This window comes from Mauremys mutica, chromosome 3 (genome assembly GCF_020497125.1).
Source record: "Mauremys mutica isolate MM-2020 ecotype Southern chromosome 3, ASM2049712v1, whole genome shotgun sequence".
Lineage (NCBI taxonomy): Eukaryota > Metazoa > Chordata > Testudines > Geoemydidae > Mauremys > Mauremys mutica.
Genome location: NC_059074.1, coordinates 162,302,536 through 162,329,468, shown reverse-complemented (window position 1 = coordinate 162,329,468; position 26,933 = coordinate 162,302,536). Strand labels below are relative to the sequence as shown.

The following is a 26,933-nucleotide window of genomic DNA, read 5'->3' as shown; positions in this document are numbered from 1 at the left end:
ACATGCAGTTTATTCCTTGGTTCTGCAGTTTATTTAATGGACACAGAAATAAAAGCCATTTATTCCACGGCTATCATGACACATATACAATTTAAATATTTAGGGCCAGATCTTCAAGTGCACCAGAGCTGTGCTTGCTGCACTGAAAGAGTGTGTGTGGGAGGGGAGGCATATATGGTTTTCTGCCACTCTTCATACCACCTCCTCAATCCTGTTTCAGTCCCCAGCCCAAGTTGGAATAGCCTCAGGACTGTTCTAGTCTGTGTCAGTAACAAGCTCCCCAAAGGGCTATTCTGCCAGCCCAGGATAGCCACAGTGCAGTGTGTTCTGGCCATGCTTCCTCCCTGGCCTCTGCGATGTGGAGGAGCAGGCAGGAGCAAGAGGGAAAGACTTGGCTACATGGGTTCTGTGCTATCCCTTTATAAAGGGAATCCTCCACTGGCTGTTTAGGCCAGCTTTCTAGTCCCTTTGCGCTGCTGGAGTGGGACAAAGGAAGTGGAGTAGAAATCTGTCCAATGTCCATGTATATATTCCTTTCTGATTTACCTTTCTATAACACTGAGGCCTATTTTCTTTTTACAGGATATTTCTGATGTAAGTAGGAAAAAAACCCTATTCAAAATAGCACATGGACACATCATGACTAAAATGGTACATCTTTATATTTTGAAGAGGATGCAATAAATGTTTTATTCATCTTTTTATAGCTGATTCTCTGAGTGAACAGTAAACAGAATAATAATTTCAATTTCTCACTCTTTCCCATGCAATGGATGTCTTTTAAACTGAAGTGAGCCTAACACAGGGCTAAATTCATCTCTAGTGTAACTCCACAGACTATTATGGCTTTACACCAAAGAGGACTTTGGCTCATGATGTTTTTGCATAGTGAATATGGAAATTAGCATGCAGCACACTATGGCATGTTAGTATTATATTTATTGCATTTATGGCATAGCAACCTCTTGAAAATGTAAGTATGCTGTGACCCTGAAGTCACATTTCCCAATAATCTCCTGTATAAGATAAATGGTTTCCTGGCTAAACTGGCTTGTTTTGCAATTAAGAAATATAATATTAATTAAAAAAATACCCTACTATTTTAGTAGATATCTGGAAGGTATAAAATTCAGAGGTCATGACACAAAAATAGTCTGATGCAAAACTGCAAATCAGATTAGAGGGCCAGATCCTCAGCCAGTGTAAATTACCATAGCTTTATTGATGTCAGTAGAGCTGCACCATAGAATCATAGAATCATAGAATATCAGGGTTGTAAGGGACCTCAGGAGGTCATCTGGTCCAACCCCTTGCTCAAAGCAGGACCAATTCCGAACTAAATCATCCCAGCTAGGGCTTTGTCAAGCCTGACCTTAAAAACCTCTAAGGAAGGAGATTCCACCACCTCCCTAGGTAACCCATTCCAGTGTTTTACCACGCTCTGAGTGAAAAAGTTTTTCCTAATATCCAACCTAAACCTCCCCCACTGCAACTTGAGATCATTACTCCTTGTTCTGTCATCGGGTACCACTGAGAACAGTCTAGATCCATCCTCTTTGGAACCACCTTTCAGGTAGTTGAAAGCAGCTATCAAATCCCCCCTCATTCTTCTCTTCTGCAGACTAAACAATCCCAGTTCCCTCAGTCTCTCCTCATAAGTCATGTGCTCCAGCCCCCTAATCATTTTTGTTGCCCTCCGCTGGACTCTTTCCAATTTTTCCACATCCTTCTTGTAGTGTGGCCCAAAACTGGACACAGTACTCCAGATGAGGCCTCACCAATGTTGAATAGAGGGGAATTATCACATCCCTCGATCTGCTGGCAATGCCCCTACTTATACAGCCCAAAAGGCCATTAGCCTTGGCAACAAGGGCACACTGTTGACTCATATCCAGCTTCTCGTCCACTGTAACCGTTAGGTCCTTTTCTGCAGAACTGCTTCCTAGCCATTTGGTCCCTAGTCTGTAACAGTGAATGGGATTCTTCCATCCTAAGTGCAGGACTCTGCACTTGTCCTTGTTGAACCTCATCAGGTTTCTTTTGGCCCAGTCCTCTAATTTGTCTAGGTCCCTCTGTATCCTATCCCTACCCTCCAGCATATCTACCACTCCTCCAAGTTTATTGTCAACTGCAAACTTGCTGAGGGTGCAGTCCACGCCATCCTCCAGATCATTAATGAAGATATTGAACAAAACCGGCCCCAGGACCGACCCTTGGGGCACTCCACTTGAAACCGGCTGCCAACTAGACATGGAGCTGTTGATCACTACTCGTTGAGCCCGACGATCTAGCCAGCTTTCTAGATATTATAGTCCAATCGTCCAGCCCATACTTCTTTAACTTGCTGGCAAGAATACTGTGGGAGACCGTATCAAAAGCTTTATACCAATATACATCAACTGAGGATCTGACCCAGAAACCTGAATCACCCTTTACATTCTGTATGGTTTGAATAACTAGAATTCTGAATATGCTTTGAAGTATCTCAGCTAACTTCTGTCTTGTTCGTGGGGCTTGAAAGAATGTATGAAACTTGTTTAAGCCTTCTAGGGTGCATCTACAATGGAAAAATTGGGACCCAGGATTCTCCATGGGTGCAGCTATACTAGTCAGTGCAACAGTGGAGGCCATAGTATAGACGGGAGCAGGCATTTTTACCAATATAACTTCCACCATAGCTAGCACTGGTGTGGGTTGCATAGGTGGTGAATAACGGTTTTGAATTTTTGCAGTGTAGATGCACCTATATTGCTTAGATTAAGACATGTTCCTTGTCTCAGTGGCTCTGTCTACATTAGGAAAACTGGGACCCAAAATTCACTACCAGAGCAGCTTCAGCAGTGGTAGCACCAGGGGAGATTGTAATGTACTCGGGGATTAAGTCTTTTTACTACTGTGCCATAGAATCCTGATGCAGTGGGTTTCTGATATGTTCACAGCATACACACAGAAATCAGATTAAAAACATAGGTTTCAGAGTAGCAGCTGTGTTAGTCTTTATCCGCAGAAAGAACAGGAGTATTTGTGGCACTTCAGAGACTAACAAATTTATTTGAGCATAAGCTTTCGTGGGCTACAGCCCACTTTATCGGGTGCATAGAATGGAACTTATAGTAAGGAGATATATATACACATACAGAGAACATGAAAAGGTGGGAGTTGCCCTACCACTCTAAGAGTACGTCCATACGTACGGCCGGGTCGACGGGTAGCGTTTGACTTCTCGGAGTTCGAACTATCGCGTCTAATCTAGACACGATAGTTCAAACTCCGAACGCGCTCCCGTCGACTCCGGAACTCCACCACCACGAACAGCGGTGGCGGAGTCGACGGGGGAGCCGCGGACTTCGATCCCGCGGCGTCTGGACAGGTAAGAAGTTCGAACTAAGGTAGTTCAACTTCAGCTACGCTATTCGCGTAGCTGAAGTCGCGTACCTTAGTTTGACCCCCCACCCTAGTGTAGACCAGGCCTAAGAGGCTAATTAATTAAGATGAGCAATTATCAGCTGGAGAAAAAAAGCTTTTGTAGTGATAATGACAAGAAGGTGTGAGGCTACTTAACATGGGGAAATAGATTCAATGTGTGTAATGGCTCAGCCATTCCCAGTCTCCTTTCAAGCCTAAATTGATGGTATCTAGTTTGCATATTAATTCAAGTTCAACAGTTTCTTGTTAGAGTCTGTTTTTGAAGTTTTTCTGTTGCAAGATTGCCACCTTTAAGTCTGTTACTGAGTGACCAGAGAGCTTGAAGTGTTCTCCTACTGGTTTTTGAATGTTATGATTCCTGATGTCAGATTTGTGTCCATTTATTCTTTTATTAAAAACATAAATACTCTTGATGGAAGGTTGGAATGTAACACTATATTCTCTTAGAATTCAGAATCACACACAAGAACCCCAAAACAGAGAGAGACAAAGCAGGCTGCTCCCTAAAACAGCGCCACAGTTCAACCCATCTTACTCTAGGCAGGATGTCTGACTGCTGGTAGGTCCAGATCGCACACTTTACTAAAGATCCCACCAGCCTGCATGCAGGGCCACAGAACCCCTCCTACTCTTAAAGCTTTTCTAGCTGGAATTATAATATAGTCCTTACACCATTATTCCATACAAAGAACTTGCAGAACCCCCAGAACCAGAAGGAGGCCAGGGAAAACCCACAGAGCCCTTTGACTATGATAGCTTTGCTTAAGCTTCCCTTAGCTGCTGCCTTTGGGATACTCCTCAAGAGGGATTTTCTAATGCAAAGAGTGTCATGTCATAGTTAAGTATCAGAGGGGTAGCCATGTTAGTCTGGTTCTGTAGAAGCAGCAAAGAATCCTGTGGCACCTTATAGACTAACAGACGTTTTGCAGCATGAGCTTTCGTGGGTGAATACCCACTTCTTCGGATGCAAACAGCTTGCATCCGAAGAAGTGGGTATTCACCCACGAAAGCTCATGCTGCAAAATGTCTGTTAGTCTATAAGGTGCCACAGGATTCTTTGCTACATGTCATAGTTATTACATCCTCAGGCTGCAATTTCTGAAAAAAAACTTTCCCTTGTTGTCTGAGGCCAGTGTACATCCCACTGGTGCTGCTGAGTTCTCTCTTCAGCTATGGCTCCCCCTACTGAGAGAGGGGTGGACCCTTCTCCTTTCTCCCCTCCACACTGGAAATAATGGGAGAATGACTGGGCCCTGTGTTTCCAGATGGAAATGCTAGGCTGCTAGTAAGGTGGCATTTTGATTTCATCAGAAAGATGGTGAGTTTGGTGTTCTTAGCATCAACCCCTGCTGGTTAATCAGGAATAGAGCACAGTTCAGCTTCCCGGATCAAATTGACATGAGACTTGTATAAAGATGGGGAAGGGAAGATAAATTGGTTGAATTAAGAAAGCAATATTATATCACCAATGGCCATAATATTTTTGGCTTTACCCTTTCTAGTAAAAGGCAAACAGCAAATACCATGGTAAAGTCAAATACTGTGGCACAGTAAATGTTGATTGTCTAAGTCCTTGCAGTGTACAGGGAAACCTAAGGTTTTTGTGACAGTGACATTTAAACATGGATCCCCAGCTGCCATGTATTTCAGAAATGGGCCAGATTATTTCAGCCTGGACCAAGCTGTCTGAACCTGCAAGGTCTGAATCTTTTCCCACATCTAGATGAGAACTGGATAGGGCTGGAACACCTACCTTTGGATGGAGGTACTCCAAAACAAAGAATAAAAAAATATTGTCTAGTGTGGGAACAAGACCAGCAATTCTAAGCTGATCACTCTAATGATCACTATCACAGTGTTTGCTTAGTATTTCTCAGGAGCCTAAAGTATTGACTTTTTTTTTGTGAGCCACTGAACACAATACTTAAATGTCTGTTTTTGTAGCTCAGAATTGATTCCTGAAGAAATTCACAAGGTCTGTGGGGATCAGAGTACTAAGTGGAAGCACACACTTCCTGTGCAGGAGATACTGACTAGGAAAAGAGCCTAAAGGAAGAGGGTCAGATCTGCAGGACTATAGAAGTTTTAAAACAATGCATGATCCTATCATCCTCATCACGGCAAAGCCAAAGGCCTCCTGACCTTTTGGATACCGAAGTGGTCCCTTCGCAGGGTTTCATTGGTCATTTTTGCCTCAGTGGCAGAGAAACTTCTGGCTGTTTTAGCTACCAGATTGTTGCAGCTGGTCAACTTCAGTATAAACACCCTCAACACACTAATATACTAACCCCCGAGTTCCCAGATCTTAAATGTCATAAATGTGGAAAAAGAGGCCTGGGGATCACAGTGTAGCTGCCACAATGGGTGCAATTGCATGGGCTTGAAGAGTAGTTCTCAGTACCATAAAAGTCTTCTGCTATGACAAATAACTCCCCATTTTTTTCTCTCTTGCCTGTTCCTTCAAAACATCTTGGCAAATCTTGTCAACCTTGATGAATTCGCTGAGGTTTCAACTCCCATGGTAAGGTGAGGATTCTTGATGGAAAGGTTTTATGCAAGGCGGAATATATCTCCTTGATGCAGGACAGTAGCTATCACACTAATGTAGGCTTTGAGCCTGGGAGTCCAAGTATAATTTGTTCAAATCAAATAAAATGTATTAGTCTTGCCAACATTCACATTGCTCAATATCAACCACATCATGTCATCTATTATCTAGCCCTCTCTTGTTTACTAGAATGTTTCTTGTTTCAAGGCAGCCATGAAAATTAGATGCTACTTTTAATATAAAGAACACAGTCAGGACAGAAATAATATGATTACCAATATCACACAGTTTATGGCAGAGTAGCCTGCGAGGAAGGTCTGCAGGTTTTTAGGAGGAAAAGGAAAGTTGCGGCCTGGAATGTATTTCAAAATAATTTTATTAAGGAATCAAACTCTAGCTCCATACGAACCTGGATAAGTCCCCCCCCAGCCCCTACCTCCCCCCAGTGCTGCTGCCCCCCACCCGTGTTCCTGCCCCCCAGGCCCGTACCTCCCCCGGTGCTGCTGCCCCCCACCAGTGTTCCTGCCCCCACCTCCCCCAGTGCTGCTGCCCCCCACCCGTGTTCCTGCCCCCCCCAGCCTGTACCTCCCCCCAGCGCTGCTGCCCTCCACCCGTGTTCCTGCCCCCCAGGCCCGTCCCTCCCCCCGTGCTGCGGCCCCCCACCCGTGTTCCTGCCCCCCCCAGCCCCTACCTCCCCCCGGTGCTGCTGCCCCTCACCCGTGTTCCTGCCCCCCAGCCCGTACCTCCCCCCCAGCGCTGCTGCCCCCCACCCGTGTTCCTGCCCCCCCAGCCCTTACCTCCCCCCAGCGCTGCTGCTGCCCCCCACCCGTGTTCCTGCCCCCCAGCCCCTATCTCCCCCAGTACTGCTGCTCCTCCCCACCCGTGTTCCTGCCCCCCCGCCCGTACCCCCCCAACGCTGCTGCCCCCCACCCGTGTTCCTGCCCCCCAGCCCCTATCTCCCCCAGTACTGCTGCTCCTCCCCACCCGTGTTCCTGCCTTGCCTCAGTCCCGCCCACTTTGAAACGCCCACACCGCGCCCCACCGAGCAAGGGCGCAGCGCCGCCGTGCGGGAAGCGGGTGTCCCCCTGTTTACGGTCCCCCAGGGGAAGGCGGCGGCGGCTCTCGCCCTGTCTCTGAGGCCCGGCTTCTCCCCGCGAAGGCAGCTTCAGGAAGTGGGGCCGCGGAACCCGTGTTCACAGCTCCAGCGGCGCTGCCCGGGCGGGATTAGCGGGACACGCGGCGGTCAAGATGGCGGCCGCCATGGAGGGCCCACGTGGGGTCGGTGCCGCCGCCGCCGACTCGGCAGAGGAGAGCGGTAAAGGGCTGATGGCTCCTGGCTCCGGGAGGGGCTGGGGGCACCGGGCAGAGTCCTGGGCTTGGGGCGGGGGGGATGTAGTAAAACTAACTGCGGTTTCGTTGCGGCCTGGTGAGAGCGCGGGCACCCCCCCCCCGCCTGGCCAGGGGCTCTGCGGTGCGGACATCCGCAGCCCAGGGGCTCTGCGTGAGCATCTGCAACCCCCCCCCCCCCCGGTGTCTTCTCCACAAACCACCTTTCGGTGTCCGTATCGCTTCTCCTCTCGTTCCTCGCTGCTGCAGGCTGCTAATGTCCCCACTTCCATCCTCCTGGCTCCCCCCCCACCCCGACACCCGCCATAGGTTTTTCATAGCCTCGCTTTGTCCCTCCCCACCCCCTGACGCTCTTCTCTTTCTGCTCCTCAACCTTCCCGTGCTCCGATCCTCCCAGAGCCTCCGCTCTAGCCTGCCACGTTCCCGTTTTCCTTCCCGCTCCGCCCTGTGCCCAATCCCCGCTGCTGCCCCTAAAGATATCTCCGTTTTCGGCTCCCTGCTGGCCAGGAGAGCAGCACGAAAAGACAACAGTAGGATGCAAGGGGAGGCAGGCAGTAACTGATCTGCGGGGGTGGGGGTAGGGGGGTGTTGTGCATCTCCTTGTGGAATAATAGTTAGAGCACATTAAAGCAGCCCCGGGTGCCCTAACTCCTGGCCCGTCCACGCTGGCAAGGCATTTAGAGTGCTTGGACTCTGCAGCTGGAGTGCTCCTGGCAATCCACCTTCAGGAGAAGCCGAAGGCCTGGTCTACACTGGGGGGGATAACATAGCTGAAGTTGAATTAAAATGACTTACTTTGCGTCCTCGTGGCGCTAGATCGACGACCGCGGCTCCCCCGTTGACTTTGCTTCTACCTCTTGCACTACTGGAGTTCAGCAGTCGACGGGAGAGCGATCGGGGATTGATTTATCGCATCCACACTACACGCGATAGATCGATCCCCGATAGATCACTACCTGTCCATCCATTACTGCGCTTTGTTCAGCCTCCAGAAGCGTCCCATAATCCCCTTAAGTCAAGTGGCCCCTCTTGTCATTGTTTTGGAATGCGGATATCCCCTTTCAAAGCTCCATTTCTGAGGTTCCACATGCTTATCTGCTCAGGGGCAAAGGAAGCCATTAGTGTGTAATGTTGCTTGCTGTGAGTGTGTGGGGGGGGTCTGAACTTGCAAGACAGCATGCTTACACACTCTCAATGCCCCAAAACCCCACTCTCTCTTCCCCCCACAACATACAACACAGCCCCTGTCACATTCCACCCCACCCCCCCGCATTTGAAAAGCATGTAGCAGACACTTGAACGCTGGGATAGCTACCACAATGCACTGCTCTTTGTGGCCTTGCAAGAGCTGCTAATGTAGCCATGCCAGTGCCCTTCCAGCTGAGAGTGTAAACACTCGGCAGCATTTTCCCTGTTATGGTCTCTGAAGGCTGGTTTAACGCCCAGCGCTTTAAATCTGCAAGTGTAGTGACTTCTTTTCATGTGAGAAATATTCCTTGTTTAGTTGCAGGAACCTTGGTTTTTTTTATATGGTTTTTGAGCATGATGTGGGATGCGGAGTGTAACTTTTTTTTTTTTTTTTTTTTTTTTGGCGGAGGCCACACTAGGTGTAGGGCTTCAGTGTAGACACTATCGATGCTGACAGGAGCAGTTCTCCATTACCCTGAGGTGGTACCTAGGAAGAATTCTTCCATTGAGTTAGTGCCATCTACACTAGACAATTAAGTTGGCTTAACTACATTGCTTAGGAGTGTGAATTTTCCAAATCTCTGAGTGATATCGTTAGGCTGACTTAATTGTCTAGTGTAGATCAGGCCTAGCTAGGGCGCAAATAACATTTGAGATCCTGTCTACACTAGAACTTACTTCAGTATAACTTACATCACACCCAGAGCAACGTGAGTTATACCAACCCAAGTGCCGGAGTAGACGGTGCTATGTGGGCAGGAGAGCTTCTCGCGTTGACGTAGCTTCCACACCTCATGGGAGGCAGAGTAATAAAGCCAATGGGAGAGCTCTCTCTGGTAGGCTTAGAGCATCTTCACCAGAAATGCTACAGTTGCGCCGCATGTAGCACTTCTAGTGTACATGTAGCCTGAGATCCTCCATTTAGGCTTTATGGTTGCCTCCTGCTTTCTTGTATCGGCTTTTGTGTAGTCCCTCCCTCATCTTCCCCCCGCCTAATTTGCCTGGCACTACAGTAGCTCTAGTCTTAGCTGATTCCTACATCTGTAAACCCCTTTGAGAGAACACTTCTGTGCTCTTGAGAACTGCAGTACTTGATACTGTATATAAACTGTGTACTGCTGTTTCTTTCCAGAAAGAAAAGTTTTATTTTTATTTATTTTCAAAAAAAATACATGAAACATCTCCATCTGCTGCAGGATCTACAGAAATCCACTTGAGACAGCACAGAATACAAATGTGCATAGAAGCAACCAATATAGATTAACTCAACACCAGTTTGCTAATATGCCTTAGTGATGTACATTTAATCCTCTAGTGATTATCTTCATCCTCTAACATGTTGTTGGCAGCATTCAAATACTAATCTACCTGATTAATTTTTCTCTTAAAAATAAGGGCAAGGAAAAAAAGTTTTCTTCCAATGAAAAATTGTCTTCTGTTCAGTCTGGGAAGAGGTAATATGTCACAAGATAAAGTGTCCTGTAAATGTCAAGGTAGCCATGTCAGAGCCCTGCTCCAGGGTGGTCTTGTTTGTTTCAGACAGAGAGAGGTATTTTAAGAAAGGCAAAACTAGATCCTGAGAGAGTTTGATTCTTGTTTAAAGTCTGTGCATATGTGGTTACAGTATTACTACCATGGTTTTGAAATTATGCCAGGTTAGAGTTCTTGTAGTTCAAGATAGAGCCCTAAATACCTCACTCAACAGAAATCAATTGCTAAAACTAAGCACTCCACTTTAATTTAGTCTGAGCTACATATGCTTTAGCCTGCATTTTTAAGAGATGTTTCAAGATGCACACAATTAATATGCTTGGTTGAAAAAAATTGTTTAGTATGCAAAACTTGTCTGGTAAGTAGGACTAGCCTCTCTAGTTACTACTGTGGGCAATGGGAATGTCTCTAAATTATCTAAAGAAGAAACTTCACTTGAACTTTCATGGTACCACATGTGATTTTTAGCTATACCATTCCCTTTGGCAATTTACAATTTCTGTAGTAAAGTCTTTGGTTATGCCTGTGCTATGGAGCCTGTGTTGGCATAGCCTGCTTGTGTAGATGCTGAAGGAGTTTTTCTGTCAGTGTAGGAGCACCACCTCCCTGAAATTCATTAGCTATGTTGACAGAAGCACTCATCCTCTGGCATTGCTGTGTCTACGCTGGGGGTTTTGTTGGCATAGCTATGTTGCTCGGGGTGGTGTTTTTTTTCCAAATCTCTGAATGATATAGCTCTGCCTGTAAAACTTTTAAGTATAGACTAAGGGCTTGTCTACACTACCGGCCGGATCGGCAGGCAGCGATCGATCCAGCGGGGGTCGATTTATCATGCCTAGCATAGATGTGATAAATCGACTGCTGATTGCTCTAGCGTTGCCTCCGGTACTCCACCTCAACAAAAAACGCAAGGGGAACTGGCAGGAAAGCATCACACCGCAGTGAAGATGTTGCAGTAAGTAGATCTAAGCACATCGACTTCAGCTACGTTATTTATGTAGCTGAAGTTGCGTAACTTAGATCAATCCTGGCGCCCCCGTTCTACCCCCCATAGTGTAGACCAGCCCCAAGACTGTAACTTTATGATTGGGAGCAAAGGAAAATGTGACCAAATCAGCAGTTTCCAAACTTTATTGGTTCGTATACAACCACCTTCAAAAATTGTTTTGAAGTGAATGATAGAACATCAAGCTCATCTACACGGATCACAGTTTGGGAAACCCTGCACTAAGTCATAGCTCTTTGCCATTCCAAATGCTGAGTCAGACCCTAGTTCAGCGGTGCTTTGTATGTGTCTCTTGCGGTGGAACTGGTATTTGTCTGAAGATAAAACTTTGTTCTCAAACTAATCTAAGCAATGTGTAGTGTTTGGAGTTGACTCCAGATAGCTGTAAATTAAATTACAAATTGGAAGCTGCAAGGATAGATCCATTGTTAGTTTTATTTTTTCCTGACTTCACAATCAGTTTGGCTCTGCTTTGATTTGGCTCTTCTAAAACTAGTGCTTTTTAAAGTCTATAGAGCACTGTTGCCAACCCCACAGACAAAAAATCCTGAGTTTTAAAAGTAATACATTTTGGGTTCATTTTGTTTATCTTCTGGATTCTGAGCCTTTAAGGTACACTTGTATGATGTTTTCAAGCTTTCCTTCATAACCAGGAAGGCCAGAAGATTTTTTTTAATCAAAGCTGAAATTCTCACATAATCACGTGAATCCAGGAGCTAGAACTTTACATCAGATCTCACCAGATTTGTGATGAAGTTGCAAGAGTTGGCAACATGAAGGTGGTGTGTAGGACTCCTGAGTTTTGCTCATGACTCACTCTGACCTGTGGTAAATAGGTTTACATCTGTGTCTCAGTTTCCTCATCTGTAAGCTAGGAATGATACGAGCCTAGTTTAGCTAATGCTAGTAAAGAGATCCTCAGACTAAAGGTCCTTTAGAAGGGAAAATTCAGAGCTGTGCTATTGCTTGAAGATCTTGTTTACATGAGAAAGTTGCACTGGTTTAACGAAAGGTGTAATTTTAAAACTGATTTAGTTGAACCAGTTCAAAATGCTGTGTGAGCACTCTTAAACCAAAATAAATCTCAGCACTGGGGTTTGCACTGATTGGACCACATTGGTTTAAATAACCCATATAAATTAAACTGGTCTAACTTTGTAGTATAGATGAGGTCTAGAGTGGATTGCTGAATAATTGGCAAATTCTTTGTGTTAGTAGGCAATAGACAACAGCTGTGTGATTACCTATTCTCACATGTCCAGAAACCTGCGGGTTGCTCACGGAAGCAGGGTGTGTGAAGATGTCTTGGTAGTATAAGAACAGTGCAGCTTTTAGAAATTAATAAATAAGATGGGATGATGGCAGAATACGCATCTAAATGAGAGTCTTCCATTTTATCATTGTGCTAACTCCAGGATCAGCACTCATGAAGTTCTCCTTCCTACTCATGATGGGCCATGTGGGGCATACAGCATCATGACATGGACACAGAACACTAATGGAATTTGTATTTTGTGGCTTTTTTGTGGCAACTGCAGTTTTATTCGATCCAAATGCTGACTGTTCGCAGTAGTGTTCATATAAGCATAACAGGGCCAGATCATGATACCCTTACTTGTGTTGCATAGTACCTTGCACCGTGAGAAATTCCATGGAAGACAATGAGACTACTCATGGAGTAAGGTATCCAGTGTGTGCAATGGTACTGCAGTTTCCTTTGGGTTACTGAGGGGCAGCATGGTTTTGCTTAAATTAAGAGACTGGGACTCAAGTCTCTTAGGTTCTGTTCATGTCTTCATCTTGCTTTGCTGGATGATCTTGGACAACGAACTTAACTTACCCATTTGCAGGGCTTGTAAAAATCACTAACCACTTGGCCGTGTGCAAATAAGAAATTACCCCTCAGGAGTGGGATGGGCTTATTCGGACTCTGGGATGAAATAGTTCAGTTCTTCAAAATCTTTTTTTCCCCCTCCTTCAACTAGGTATTCTGTACAGTTAACTAAATATGTGTTAAGGATTTGCTTTCTTGAAAAGTGCATGTACAAAAATTCCATTTGCAAGCTTTGTGAGCTTCGGTTCTGACTGTGTTTTCTCCCTCAGGCATGACCCCTTTTATTGCTGTCCAAATGGAAGATTTTGAGAATCGAATCGTATAGTTGGAGACGTGGTGTGGTGGTGGGGATTGTAGGTTGGGGAAATGGAGGGTGAAAGAGGAGATGAGATTAGGGAAGGGAGGAGGAAGGTGAAGGGAAAATGCATGCTGGGCACAGTTTTATGAATAGGCTTTTCTTTGGTTCTCCTTGCCCTAGCATCTGTCTGTAATGTGTGGGAAAAAAATTGTGGTGTTGGGGGGGTGTCTTCCGTCTGGAAGACATCTGCTGGAGGTCTCATGAAGCCAGCAGTAAAATATCATTAGAGTTTCTTTAAATTATAGACAAAAGGTAGTGCACCCAACATGAAGTGACTCTACTTTGGATCTCACTGTAGGGAATAAATCACTGGACTGAAAGTTGGTGCTTACTTAGGGCCCAGTTATCATGTCCTGATTATATCCAATAAAGGCAAGCAGAAGACCATCTGAATGAACGAAAAATATATTTGCTGCTTCAAAACGGGTAGCTTTCAAAAGCTAAGGAAAATTATGAGTGAAATTGACTGGGAGGAAAAATTTAGACAGAAAAATGTGAATGAAAATTGGACGTTCTTTAAAAAGCATTTTTATGTATCAAGAAAGAGGACAGCTTTGGCTAAAAGCTCATCTTGTGCTGCAATCAGAAATAAAAAAGCTGTATACTTACAAATGGAAAAAAAGGGGATATTGATAGCAGTCAATATTAATGATAAGTTATGAAATGACAAAACTTGTCAGGGAAGCTAAAAACAGCAGGGGAAGATCCATGGCTGTCGGGGCTAAGGACAATACAGGGTTTTAAAATATACTAGAAACAAAAGAAATCATAGTAATAGTAAAGGCCCATTAATAGATGGAGATGATAAAATTATCCTAAGGACTTTCCATTTCATTAGTAACCTCTAACCACGGATGACATTAAACATGATCAACTTTTTTTTAAAATCAGCAAGCGTGGAGAACTTGTACCCAAGAGTCCTAAAAGAGCTGGTGGGGGGAATGTCTGGCCTGTTGGCATTAATATTTAGTAAATCTTGGAATACCAGGGAAATTCCAGAAGACGGAGGAGTGCTAATGTTGTGCCTGTATTCAAAAAGGACAAGTAGGAAGACCTAGGTAATTATAGGCCAGTTAGCCTGACATCAGTTCCAGGCAAAATAATGGAAGCGCTGATATGAGACTCAGGGGATAAGAATTATAGTATGGGAATATAATTAATGCCAGGCTACATGATTTTATGGAAAAGAGATCTTGTGAAACACACCTGATTTCATTCTTCGGGGAGATGACAAGTTTGGTTGATAAAGGTAATTGTGTAGATGTAATATACTCAGATTTTGTAAGGTGTTTGGTTTAGTACTGCATCATATTCTGGTTAAAAAAACCCAACACTATGCAGTATCAATAATGCACATGTTAAATGCATTGAGATCTGGCTAACTCAGATCTCAAAGAAGTCGTTGATAGGGCATCTTCTTGAATTAGGGTGTTGTGATGCTTTGGGGTTCAACCCAGACTGGTAAGGGGTTGTGTCACTGCCTGCCCTGCAACTGTGGGTACCTTAAATGCTCACACCCTGACACCAAGAGCCAGCATACAAGTGTGCAAGTCACACCGAGTATGTCTACGCAGCAAAGAAAACCTGCAGCTGGCCCGTGCCAGGCTCTAGGACCCTGCAAGGTAGGAGGGGTCCAGAGCTTGGGCCCAAGCCCGGAAGTCTACACAGCAGTGAAACAGCCCCACAACCCAAGCCTCGCAAGCTCAAGTCGGCTGGCATGGGTCAGCCCCGGGTTTCTCTTTGCTGTATAGCCATATCCACGCTGGCTTTTTCTGCCAGGCTCCTTTTTTTCAGTGACCCCAACACTCTCCAAATCCCAAATTTCCCCCTGTATGCTGTTTAGTGTCCAGCCCTATTCCTGCCCATTTAAAGACGTTATTAGGTTTGCTGTTTCCTTAAAGAGACACTACCCAGTGGCTTATCTTAACTGGGGTTAACAAATACTCTATTTTAATCAAAGCAGCAAATTGGTTTATTGTAAAAATAAAACAAGTTTATTAAACAAAAAGTCATGTGTTTAAATGATAACAGGTATAAAGAGTAAGGAGAGAAAAGATTAGAAACAAACAAAAATACACTTCTAAAACTAAAGCTTAATTTCAGCAAATAATTTTTGCCTAAGCAGGTGTCTCACTTATCCTAAGATCCCAGTGTCTTCAACCCATTGGTTGAAGGACACAACATTCTGTGATTTCAGGAGCTCTGGCCTCTTTAGTCCCTCAAGAGATGGATGCCAACATGGCTTTTTCCCCTCCTTAGATCTTTCCAAAGTTCACTGACCTTGCTTCCAGAGGCACAAATGCTTCATCGGAGCACAGTCTCCATTCCCTGCAAGATCGTTTATTAGTCATCTCTCCCTACTTGCTCTCCTGATGCCTCTGTTTACCTTGCATAAATGTGCCTTTTTTTTTCTTTTTTTTTTGGTCTTTGGTCACAGCTTGCTTAATTTACATGAGACACACATTCCTTGGTGTGGAACAGGCGTGGCTTAGGCACTGCTTACCAAGTACATTTTAAGAACATATTTGCAGCACATCTCTTATAAAGTCCTTTCTGGGTTTTACTGTACATACATCATGCAAGAATATTAATGATCAGTGAATTACTGGTTTTCCAGCGATATACTGAAAAGGTCATGTTATTTATTATGTGCCACAACAGTGTGCCAGCTAGTACTGGGGTGCTATTAAAGTCCCAGGTGTTTCTAGTGGGGTTCTGCAGGGGCTGGTACTAGGCTTGATGCCATTCAAGAATTTCATCAATGATCTGGAAGTAAATATAAAATCACTGCTTATAAAATTTGTGGATGACACACAGATTGGTAGATAGTGATCAGGAGAGGGCAGTCATACAGAATGATCTGGATCGCTTGTAAGCTGGTCCCATTGAAGTAATACAGCCAGTTGAAGGTCATAGATACAGCAACAGTGTTTCCAGGCCATATGTACAGAATGAGGGACTGTAGGGTATAAAACAGTGACTCAGTAGGAGATTTACGGGTAGTAGTGGGCAAGGCACTGAACATGAGCTCCTGGTGCGATACTGTGGGGGAAGAAGGGTCAGTGTGATCCTTAGGTGCATAGATGTGAGTAGTGAGGAGGAGTGGGGAGATTGGTGAGACCAGTGCTGGGATAGTGTGTCCAGTTCTGGTGTCTACATTTATAGAGGATGTTGTAAAATTGGAGAGGCTGCAGAAAAGAGCCACAAAAATGACTCTAGGGCTGGAGAAAACACCTTATAGTGAGAGATTTAAAGAGCACAGTCTGTTCAGTTTTTCAGAAGGAATTTTGAGAAGTGGCTTAATTAGTGTGTAAGTAGGGCCCGGTATTTCCACATGAAAGTAAAGAGTTCTTTAATCTAGCAGGGAAAGGCATAACAAGACCCAAGGACTGGCAGCTGAAGCCAGGCAAATTCAAATTGGAAAGAAGGCACAATTTTTAACCTTGAGGATGATTAACTACTGGAACAAGCTACCCAGGGAAGTGGCTTATTCTCAATAGCTTGATATCTTTTAATCAAGACTGGACGATTCTCTGCAAGTTGTGCTTTAACCAAACACAAGTTATCGGGCTCAGTACAGAGCTAAGTGGATGAAATTCAATTGCCTGTGATATACAGGAGGTCAGACTAGATGATCTAATTGTTCCTTAAACTCTATAAATCTATGAAACAATGCCCCTGTACAATAGTGAAGCATTGTCTTAGTTGTACAGATGGAGAACTGAGGCACAGAGAGAGACCTTTACTCCTACTAGGTTGTGCCTTATTCCTCAAATAGTCCCATTAATTTTATTGAGTTGCTGCCCAACATGAGTAAGGGTAACAAGTATCTGGCCCTATGTGACTTGCCCACGGTCACACAGAAAGTTTATGACAGAGAGGAATTAGTTCAAGACTTCCTGACCAGTTCATTAACCACAAAGCAGTCCTTTTTCTGAGGGGTCAAGCATGATATGAGAATTAGACCGCTTGAAGCAGCTGTTACCAGAGTCAGTGCAAAAGGTGAAGGGGTAGGTTAGCTATGCAATGAAAGATCTCTCCCTGTTCCCAGGTCAAGCTTCAAATCTGATTGCATCTGGGGAGAACTGAAACCCATTAAGGGCAGCCCAAGAGTAGCATTAGAGCTGCTGTCCCACATGATGCCCTCAAAGCAGGCTTCATCAGTCTGCTTGGGTGGTTGAGGGATGTATTGGGGGGGGGAGGGGAGCTGGTGACCCTTTCTCTCTCTCCCCTTTTCTCACATACTCCTGCTGTTTGTTTTCAAAATCTAGTGTTACTTTGGTAAAAAGAAAGAAGTGCACCTCCACCCCGATATAACACGGTCCTCGGGAGACAAAAAAATCTCACCGCGTTATAGGTGAGACTGCGTTATATCAAACTTGCTTTGCCCCCCCATCCCGCTCCCCGTTCCTTGTTCCCTGACCACCCCCTCCAGAGACCCCCATCCCTAATCACCCCCAGGATTCCACCCTCTACCCATCCCCCCACCCCCCGACAGGCACTCACGGGCAGCGGCGGGAAGCGGAGCAGCCCAGTCCGCTCCACCCTGCCAGCTCCCAGCCGCGGTGCTCCACTTCCCGCTGTTGGTGAGTGCGGAGAGGTTGGGGAAAGGATGCCCCCGCCCCCCCCCGCACTCACCTGCGGCGGGAAGCGGAGCGACGCGGCCCCAGCCCGCTCTGCTTTCCTTGCCCTGGCCCCAGCTGTGTCGCTGGGGGGTGGCTGGGGAAAGGTCCTGCACTCATCTGTAGTGGGAAGCGGAGCACCACGGCTGGGAGCTGGTGGAGTGGAGCTGGCTGGGGCTGGGCTGCTCTGCTTCCCGCCACCGGTGAGTGCGGGTAGGTTGGGGAAAGGACGCCCCCTGTACTCACCTGTGGCGGGAAGCGGAGCGCTGCAGCTGGGAGCTGGCGGAGTGGAGCGGGCTGGGGCTGGGCTGCTTTGGTTCCGCCGCTGCTGGTGAGTGCGGGGGAGATCCCTTCCCCCAAGCCCCCTCCCTTGAGTGACATGGCTGGGGCCGGGGCGAGGGAAGCAGAGTGGGCTGCTCCCGGCCCCCTGTTAATCCCCTGGGCCACTCTGGGACTGCGGGGTCCCCAAAAGTGCCCTCCCACAGCTCCTGCCCCCCCCAGACCCTGGCGGGGGAGCCCCTGACTGCCCCCGAGACCCTCTGCCCCTTATCGAACCCCTCGGTCCCGGCCTGGCCCAGCACCCTTAACACGCTGCTCAGAGCAGCATGTCAGAGCTTTACCATGTTGTATGCGAACCCGCATGATATCGGGGTAGAGGTGTAGGTGTTTCCTTGTATGTCTCAGGAGAGACCTGAGCATCTCTTTGTGACATAGGAGCTCAGTGTTCTGGGAAAGTTTGAGCAAGCGTTTTGGATCCTAGAGCCACAAAACATAGCCCTCTGGATACTTTCTATCTGCCTAGGAAATAGTGCTTTGGGGATCTTTTACTTTAATTTGACTTGCGCACTAATCTGAATTAGCTTTGTGTATTTGTGGGTAAATGTCACACAACCATTAAGCTAATCTGCCTGGTTATATTTATTTAAACACTAGGTGTCAGTGTTGCGGTTTTAATATTTTACCAGAAAAGCTTTTTCTCAGAAATCTGCCGCTTTTAATCATCAAAATGTTCATTAATCCCATAATAAATTATTGTGGCTCTCTTCTCTTCCCTCCCACCTAGCTTCTTAAATCATCACTCAGAGGAGCAAATGCTTACACAATGTACTTTGTAATAAATTCATTATAATGATATATGCCCCGTTGGACATCATCTTGAGGAATTAGTTGTAACAGGAAATGGTGCATGGTCCTGAACTCTTGTAACATTTCAGCTTGAGAGGAATTCTCTTAGTGGTAGGGTATTCAGAAGCAGGGAATCTGACTCTTCCCTCTTTCTTCAGGTTCTGAGTGGAGTTCAGAGCTCCCAGAAGACAGTTTCTCTTCAGCGGGCGAAGCGATTGACGGTGACGGTGACGATGACGATGAGGCGATGGCCCATGGCAACGTGGATGAAAATGAAGCAGAATCCCAGGCTGGCCCAAGTGCGGGTTGGGCGGAGGCCATGGCCAAAGTGCTTAACAAAAAGATTCCCAAAAGTAAATCCACCATATTGGTTAAAAGTAAAGAGCTGGAGAAGGAAAAAGAGAAAGAAAAACAAGAGAAGCTAGAGAAAAAGAGGCAGGTGAGAAAGAGACAGTCTGTGATATCTCTGTGCAGTACTGCCACACCAGCACTTAGTGGGTGTTCCTGAGCTGGAGCACCCTGGTAGAGATGGGGAAGCTGCTGGTAGAGTGTTCTCCATGTGGACTCCTCAATTCAGAGCCATAACAAGGGCATTTTTGCACCCAGGGTGAGCAAGCATATTTGCATCCCCTACTTTTTTTCCCCCCTTCATTTCTCCACCCCATTTTTCCATCCCTGTAGCTATGTGCCCTGGTGGCTGCCCCACTTACCTTGCCCTGGTTATGGCCCTGCCTCACCTTTGGGTTGCATTCAGTCTTTGATCTGAAATAGCCTGAATCTGCTGGCCTTCAGGACATGCTAAAGGCCTGTCTCTTTATCCACACAGGCTTTTGGGTCACAATAAGGTCTGGTGTTTGGCAATGGGAGTATTATGATTGGAGTTTGCTCTCATTTTGGATTAAGTATGTGTTGTTGTGGGGGTGAAAAGCATCTGCTGGTTCACTTTTCTCAAGACTATTTTTAATGTATGGTATAGGTGTGTGTTGGAGTGTTACATTTATTTCCGTTTGTAAAGTTCCAATGTCTTAGTATCATAGAAGCTAGACACAAAAAGTTGCCTGGGGCTAAATTCTGCTGTGACTTAACTTCTGGGTGTAAATCAGAGTGGAGCTTGATTACCTGGCCTAGTGGTTCACGCTGCCAGTTCAGTTTCTTGCCCAATGAGTATTTTTTTCTCATGTTCTGTCTATGGTCGTTTTAAACGTCCCAGGTTGTATGCAGTTTTGAAATTGTCAGGTGAATAAAACAAAATTGTGTAGCTAATTAAGTAGATTAGCTGCTTTTCCTATGAAGAATTGTGATAAAAACAGAAAATTGATTTACCTTGGTATTAAAAGTACAGAATAGAAACACTTTAAATGCCTTGGCCTAACAATACTGTTTTACTGGGATGACCCAGTCAGCGGTTTGATTAGCTGGGATGTACCGTGGTGGCTGCAGCCCACCTTTTGAATACAGAGCATTACAGTAAGGAATCTAATCAGTTACTGTTCTTGCTGAATACCTGGTTTTATCCAATAAATATGTGGGGTACCACAAATTAGTGGTGGGCTGTGAGGCTGTAAACTGATTTGTTCACCCCTGGATAAACTTGAAAACAGTCTGCCTTTTATTAATTCCATGCTGATGGAAGCTAGAATAGGGTAATTCCTTTGATCAAAGGCCAGAGCATGGTCATAAACTCATGAATTCATAGTAGTCTGCCTGGAATGATAAAGATAAGGATTCTGTAATTTCATGAAAGAGTTTTTGTATGATGCAGACTTAATGTAAGATCCCTATGACTAGAACACTGTTAAATTGCTTTAAAAAAAAATGCTGCTAACTTGTCCCTGAAACAGAGGTGGGGAATACAACTTTCCATTATCATAGTGGAAATAAAAGCACTATTTACTGTGGCTGATGATGATGGCAGAAAATATGGTTGGGTTGGATTTTAAAACAGCGAGCTTCAAAAGAAAACTGAAATGTTTTATATCTCAGCTCTTTTTCAGTGGACACGATGTTCTCCCTCTTTGGTCAAATTCTTTCCTTTATAGCTTTCTTTTTGCTGTGTCATTGCTTTTTACAAAATACAGTGCATTGTATGATAGTCTGTTCAGTGGAGAACATCAAGTAGTGTAGGCCCAAAATGTGACACACCTTTATTGGCAGGCCCTGAATATTTAACTTAAAGTTTTTGACTACTTGCTGTTCCTACACTGTGTGATGAAGAATATGATTTTTGGGGGTAGGGGGAGAGGGAGAAGAATTCCTTTTTGAATAATTTTCTCCTAGTTGGCCACTCTCTTGCTGAAAAGGGGTAGGCTGAGTTTCCTCCCAGATTCCGTTAATCCTTCTAGGTCACCCAGAAGATTTTCTGCAGGGGGGACTCTCAAGGGCTTTTTACCTCCTGTGGGGACAAGAGGCTGTTTGAGAATCTTGGCATTCTTGTGTGAGTGTGGCAAACTTACCCCAGGACCTGTTGTCCAGCCCCATCCAAACTGAGTCCAAATGGTTTATCATTTTTGTCGTCTTACAGAATATCCTATCAAAGTGTGTTACATTTTAAAATGCCTAATGTTTTTTCACATAATAATATTTATACCCCAGCTTGATAAAAAGCGGGAGTGGGAAATGATGTGCAGAGTGAAGCCAGATGTTGCCAAAGACAGAGAAACGGAAAGAAATTTTCAGAGAATTGCCACGAGGTAAGAAAGTGTTTTTGTCCTTTTCATTTTTTTAAACAGATATAAAAGCATGTGTGGGTAATCTGTTTCCAATCAGAATGAACTCTTAAGAAGTGACTAGTGGGAGCCAAGTGATTTATACCCAGGTTTGCCTTGTATAGTATTGAGTTCAACAAAAGATTTCAGAAGTCTTATAAGAACATAAGAATTTGGACAGGATATAATATGTTAAGTGTTTGCCCAGCATGAGTGCTGTGCCTGAGCTCATCGTTTTGTTAATTCTATACTTAAAAATATATAGATCAGTCACATCTACCACTTTCTTTTTTTTTTTTCCTCTACTGAGAGTTCACCAAATTCATTGTTCTTGTGATCAGATTACTGTTTCTTGTTACCCTAGTGCGGTACCACGTGTCTTTGGCGTAATGCATTGCTGGTGTTCTCTCTGTATTTACTTTTATTTTGCTGGGGTCACTCTGATGCTCCTTTCCCTTTCCATCTTGATAGGTGGGAGTGGCAGGCGATAGATTTTGGGGGGGATGGAGAGTTGTCCTGTGGTTGACTCCAGCACTTTGTACCATCCTTCAGCAACTTGATGTGGCTGCTGAATAACCTGTTAAGTACTCTGGCTCTAGTTCAGTTATGCATGTGAGTAGCCCCATTGATTTCACTGGGACTGTTCATGTGCTTAAGTACCTTGCTGAATTGGGTCCTATAGCGGTAGATGTCTATCTGGTTCATAGCAGCAGGTGTGAAGAAAGAGTTGAATGCTGGAAGTCTGAGGTGCATTATGATTACTTATTCTTTAGCTGTGCGAGCGCCTTAAGTCACTGTTCTTGAGAACAGTAGCTAATGGTCTTTTTAGCATTTGCACCAGCACAATGTTTTTTGGTGTGTGTTTCTGTAATGACAACCTGGTGCAAAATGCAATATTTTCTTTCTCTTTAACCCTAGGGGTGTTGTGCAATTATTTAATGCTGTCCGGAAACACCAAAAGAATGTCGATGAGAAAGTGAAAGAAGCAGGGAATTCCAATAGGAAGCGTGCTAAACTGATGTCGTCTGTTACGAAGAAAGACTTCATCAATATGCTCAGAGGAAGTGAAGGAGCTAAAAGAGAACAAAGTACTTCTGGGAAGACCCTGAAAAGCAAACAGGTAGGCATGGTCTTGCTGAATTTACACGAGGGGTTCTCTTAGTGTAGTTGTTTATTCTGATTTTATTTGATGGTGCGTAAATTCTTCTGCCCTTTAGCACAGTGGTTCTCAGAGTCTGATTTTTGTGTGTGGACTACTTAGGCAGAAAGTGAGCCTCGCTAGACCCATCTCCCCTCCATCCTAATCTTTAGTCCATTCTGTGAAGCTCAAGGTAGACTTTTTGGTAATCCATTGATCACAGTGAGTACATTTTGCTTTAGTGATATGTAAAAGTTGAACTCATACTTGGTACATAATCAGAGACCGTAATAGAAACTATTGGACTTGAATGGCTTGTAACTTGATTTGAAGTCTCAAATACAGTGGTAAATGGCAGGGACTTTCCTGGGATAACATGTGGCACTGACCTGTTCAACTTATCCATTCACACAGGTAGTCTCTTTGTGCTCTCTTGCTCTGAAGTAATTATCAAACCTGAAATTGAAAGGCTTTGACACAGGTGTGAGGGTGATATATTACTATATTGGCGGGCAATAATAAGGGTATTTAGAGACTTTAATAAAGATCAGATGTGGGGGTTTTGTTCACTTAATTGTGTGCACACTAGCCAGGTTGCAGAGTTGGTTAAGACATTATGCATTTCTCTTTCCAAGAGTTATCAAACAAAATCACATGGTCATTACAAACAGATACTGGAGTGACACAGATTTTTTGGATCTGCCAACCCTTGGACCAATCCTGTGAACCCTTCAGGTATCTAGGGTTTAATAACAAGTTGCTCAGACTTTTCTCTTGCTCTCTGAAATTTCAGAAGCTGCCTCATTTTTAAGCATATTTGTGCTTGTGTTTGAACTTTATGCTTGGTAGTGGGTGGAATACTTCTCTTGGCTCAGATCCACACAAGCTAACTAAGCGCTTTTGTGTGCCAGGAAGAAATACTTTAATCAGTTGGGAGACAACAGTTTGTCATATGTTTTTTGTTTGTGTGCATTTAGGCAGCATGTTGAAACACTCCATGGCATGAAGAGCACTTAAAAATTTCACTCAAGTGTAGTAAGAAAGTATTTTTAAAACTCTTTGGGTAATTAGAGCAAGTTAGTTTGGTGCTGACACTTTATTTTTCTTAATCTGTGTAGCTTGCTTGATTTCAAATAGCAAAAAAAAAAAAAAAAGAGCTGGTATAACAGCAATGCCTACTAGTGCTGCTGTGGTTAAGAGTCTGACAGTATTTATAACTCTGTGGTCAGGGGAGATCGTACATTACCTGCAAAAATATGGTAGGCTGAGATTGGGCCAATAGATGAGGAGGAACTTTTGTTTTTTGGGGTTTTTTTTATATCTATCAAATTGTGGAGCGGCAGTTTTCTTCTAGTGACAGGGTCACAAAATGTAGGTTTCAAGTGCCTCTTTGTGTCCTTATATATACTAGAATGACTGATTCTGGAGGAGTCACCAGGGGCGTGTTCGTTTTCTGGTGCTTTGGAAAATCAAATATAACTCTTTGGATGTTGAATGGTGGTTTGTCTTTTTTCTAGCTTTAGATCTGATGTTGTCTTTTTCCCCATCTGAACAATTGTACAAAGTCCAGGACTTCCTAAGGTGGGGCGTGGGGCATGAAATTTGGAGGTTGTGCAGCTTGGATTTGGGGCCAAATTTGCCCTTTTATAACAGCCATATCTTCTCTGTAGATACCCCAGTTCTTCTCTTCCCATCATTTCCTTTTGTCACCACAGTCCTACAGCCAGGACTGAACGAAGTCAGGAACTTGGTTCAAGCTGCTCTGAATCAAAGCTTGTTTTCTCTTGGCAACTTAGCTCTCTCATAGCTCACTCCCAGCTCGAACTTTGGTGAGAGAGACTGAGGCAGGTATCTAAACCTAGGTTTTCTCCTTAGTATAACACAAACATTCTGCCACTGAACAGGACTTGTATCTTTTCTCACATCATACCTTGCTGTTTGGAGTTTGTGGATCTTTTGGGGGATTTTGAGTTGTATGTTGGAAAGAGCAGGAGATTTTTAGCTTGTGTGGAAAGTCTGTAGGCAGGTTTTGGTAGCAAGTTGCTGTATATTTCAGCATTGGAGCATATGGTCTTTACTTTTTAAGAAACGTGAATGTGTTTATTTCAACAAACAATCTAAAAGATGCCAATCCCACGCTATGGGCACTCTGCCATCAAGTAGAATACAATTAATAACAATTAACCACCATGACCACACCACCCACATAAAACAACCAGTCAGCAAGAAGAACATAGCAGAACAAAATCTCCCCGTGAAAGTGAACCTTTCTTAAACTAATCGTTTTGCTATGCAGATAGGCAGGCTACGCTCAGGAGTGTATCTGCTGTAAGTTGCAAATGCAGCAAACCATGCACTCCCGAATTGCCATGTCTTGAGGGGATGCTAATTTTTCTCCTCCCCTCCAATATCCTGGTAGCTGTTCTTTGGAGAGGCAATGATGGGAACTTTCAGGGACCATTAGTATTTGATTTTTGCTGTGATTTGCTTATTACACACATCCGTACACAGATGTGTTATGTTAACATTTTTGAGACACATAGAAGTCCACATGTGGAATTAGGATTTATTTCAGTAGCATAGGCACCCTTCTAATAGGGTTTGCGGTGTTCCTTCTTTACCCTTACAACTTGGTATCTTACTTAGAGGAGGGATTACTTGTACCCTTTCCTAGAACTGTATTTGTTGTATATGGTCTTGTATACTTGCTTTATATCCATGAGCCTAAAATCTTTTCAGTGTTTCTTTTTTCCAATAAGGAGAATCCATGGGCTTCTGTTAAATATTTGCTCATACAATTTAAAACTGTAGCCTTTTTGCAGGTTGAGTGTGCCCAGATGGGAGTAATTACTTTTCTGAATTGAAGCCAAGGGCTTTGCCTTTCATATCATTAACGGTTTATCAAGGTATTTCTTAATCCTGGCTGAGCCAGCTAGTTTGTGGAATATTTTTCCTTGTTTTTTCCAAGGTACTGTGCACGATACTTGTTTCTGGGCAAGATCCCCCACCTTATCTGAAAGCCTTTCTATGTGGGAGAAGAACATAGACGTTGAAAAGTACTCCAGTTTTTGGAGCATTTATTTTACAATGAGATGCGTTTTGGTTTAAAGTCCTACTAGAAGAGCTTTCTGTACAGTGCATTGCTTCTCTTTCTCTTCCGCCCCCCTTCCTTCCCTCCTGACCCCACCAAAACAATAACATAATCTACAGTATCTTTTTAAAAAATAAATAAATAGTGCCTGTGAAAGTTGCCATATTGCCAGCTCTGGGAACAGAAATCCTCTGTGAATCCACAGAATGGGTACAACATGGATAGTGGCAGTGCAGGGAAGTATGCACTGCTCTCCAGATATGCCTCAACCATAAATTGGAAGGACAGCCTCTAGGGTGGGAAAAGTAACTTGTCGTACATGTCCATTGAGTCCTTGACCTCTGAGATTGACCACAAGGGAGTCGATTTAGGTAATGAACAAGTGTCTGTCATAAAACAACCCACAGGTCCTCTGAGCTACAGACGCATGTCCAGAGGCACCCAGACCACAAATGTGATAACTTTGATTCTTAGGGGCCCTGGCCCAGATTAGATGTGATGATCGGGAGGTGACGGTAATGGGATACAGAATCCGCATAGTTCTTTCTTAGGAAACTTTGTCTTGCTTTCAAGGCCCTTTAGCTAAAATGTAAGAAACCTGCTTGGTCTACCAAAGACTTCTTGGTGCTTACTTTTTAAGGATACATTTCAGGATGTGGTCATCATGTGACGCTGTGCCTGCCCCACGAGGCATTGCAAACCCTTCCCAAAGCATCCTGCGGCCAGTAGCACAGTGGGATAGCTACCACAATGCACTGCTGTCTTTGTGGTGCAAGAGCTGCTAATGTGGGTGCTCTTCAGTGTCACAAGGAGCACAGTGGTTTAATTCAAGCATTTTAATAAAAATGGTATAACTTGTGGCGCAGAAACTTGCCAGTGTAGACATACCCTTAGAAAACCTGACCTATGAGGAAAGGTTTAAAAAAAAAAACCTTAGTATGTTTAGTCTTGAGAAAAGAAGACTGCGGGGAGAGCTGATATGTCTTAAAATATGATTAGGGGTGTTCTAAAGAGAATGGTGATCAATTGTACTCTACGTCCACTGAAGGTAGGA

At 44.4% G+C, this 26,933-nt stretch overlaps 1 protein-coding gene across 1 annotated transcript in view; it reads left to right on the top strand.

The window, feature by feature from the left end:
* Positions 1-7,136: 7,136 nt before the first annotated feature.
* RRP15 (ribosomal RNA processing 15 homolog) overlaps positions 7,137-26,933 on the top strand; it is a 41,403-nt gene continuing 21,606 nt past the window's right edge. The window contains exons 1-4 of the mRNA XM_045008798.1: positions 7,137-7,289; positions 19,104-19,384; positions 21,538-21,635; positions 22,569-22,770. Of these exons, the coding sequence (XP_044864733.1) occupies positions 7,223-7,289; positions 19,104-19,384; positions 21,538-21,635; positions 22,569-22,770 (648 nt within the window). The 5' untranslated portion in view covers positions 7,137-7,222. The remainder of the gene's footprint in view (positions 7,290-19,103; positions 19,385-21,537; positions 21,636-22,568; positions 22,771-26,933) is intronic.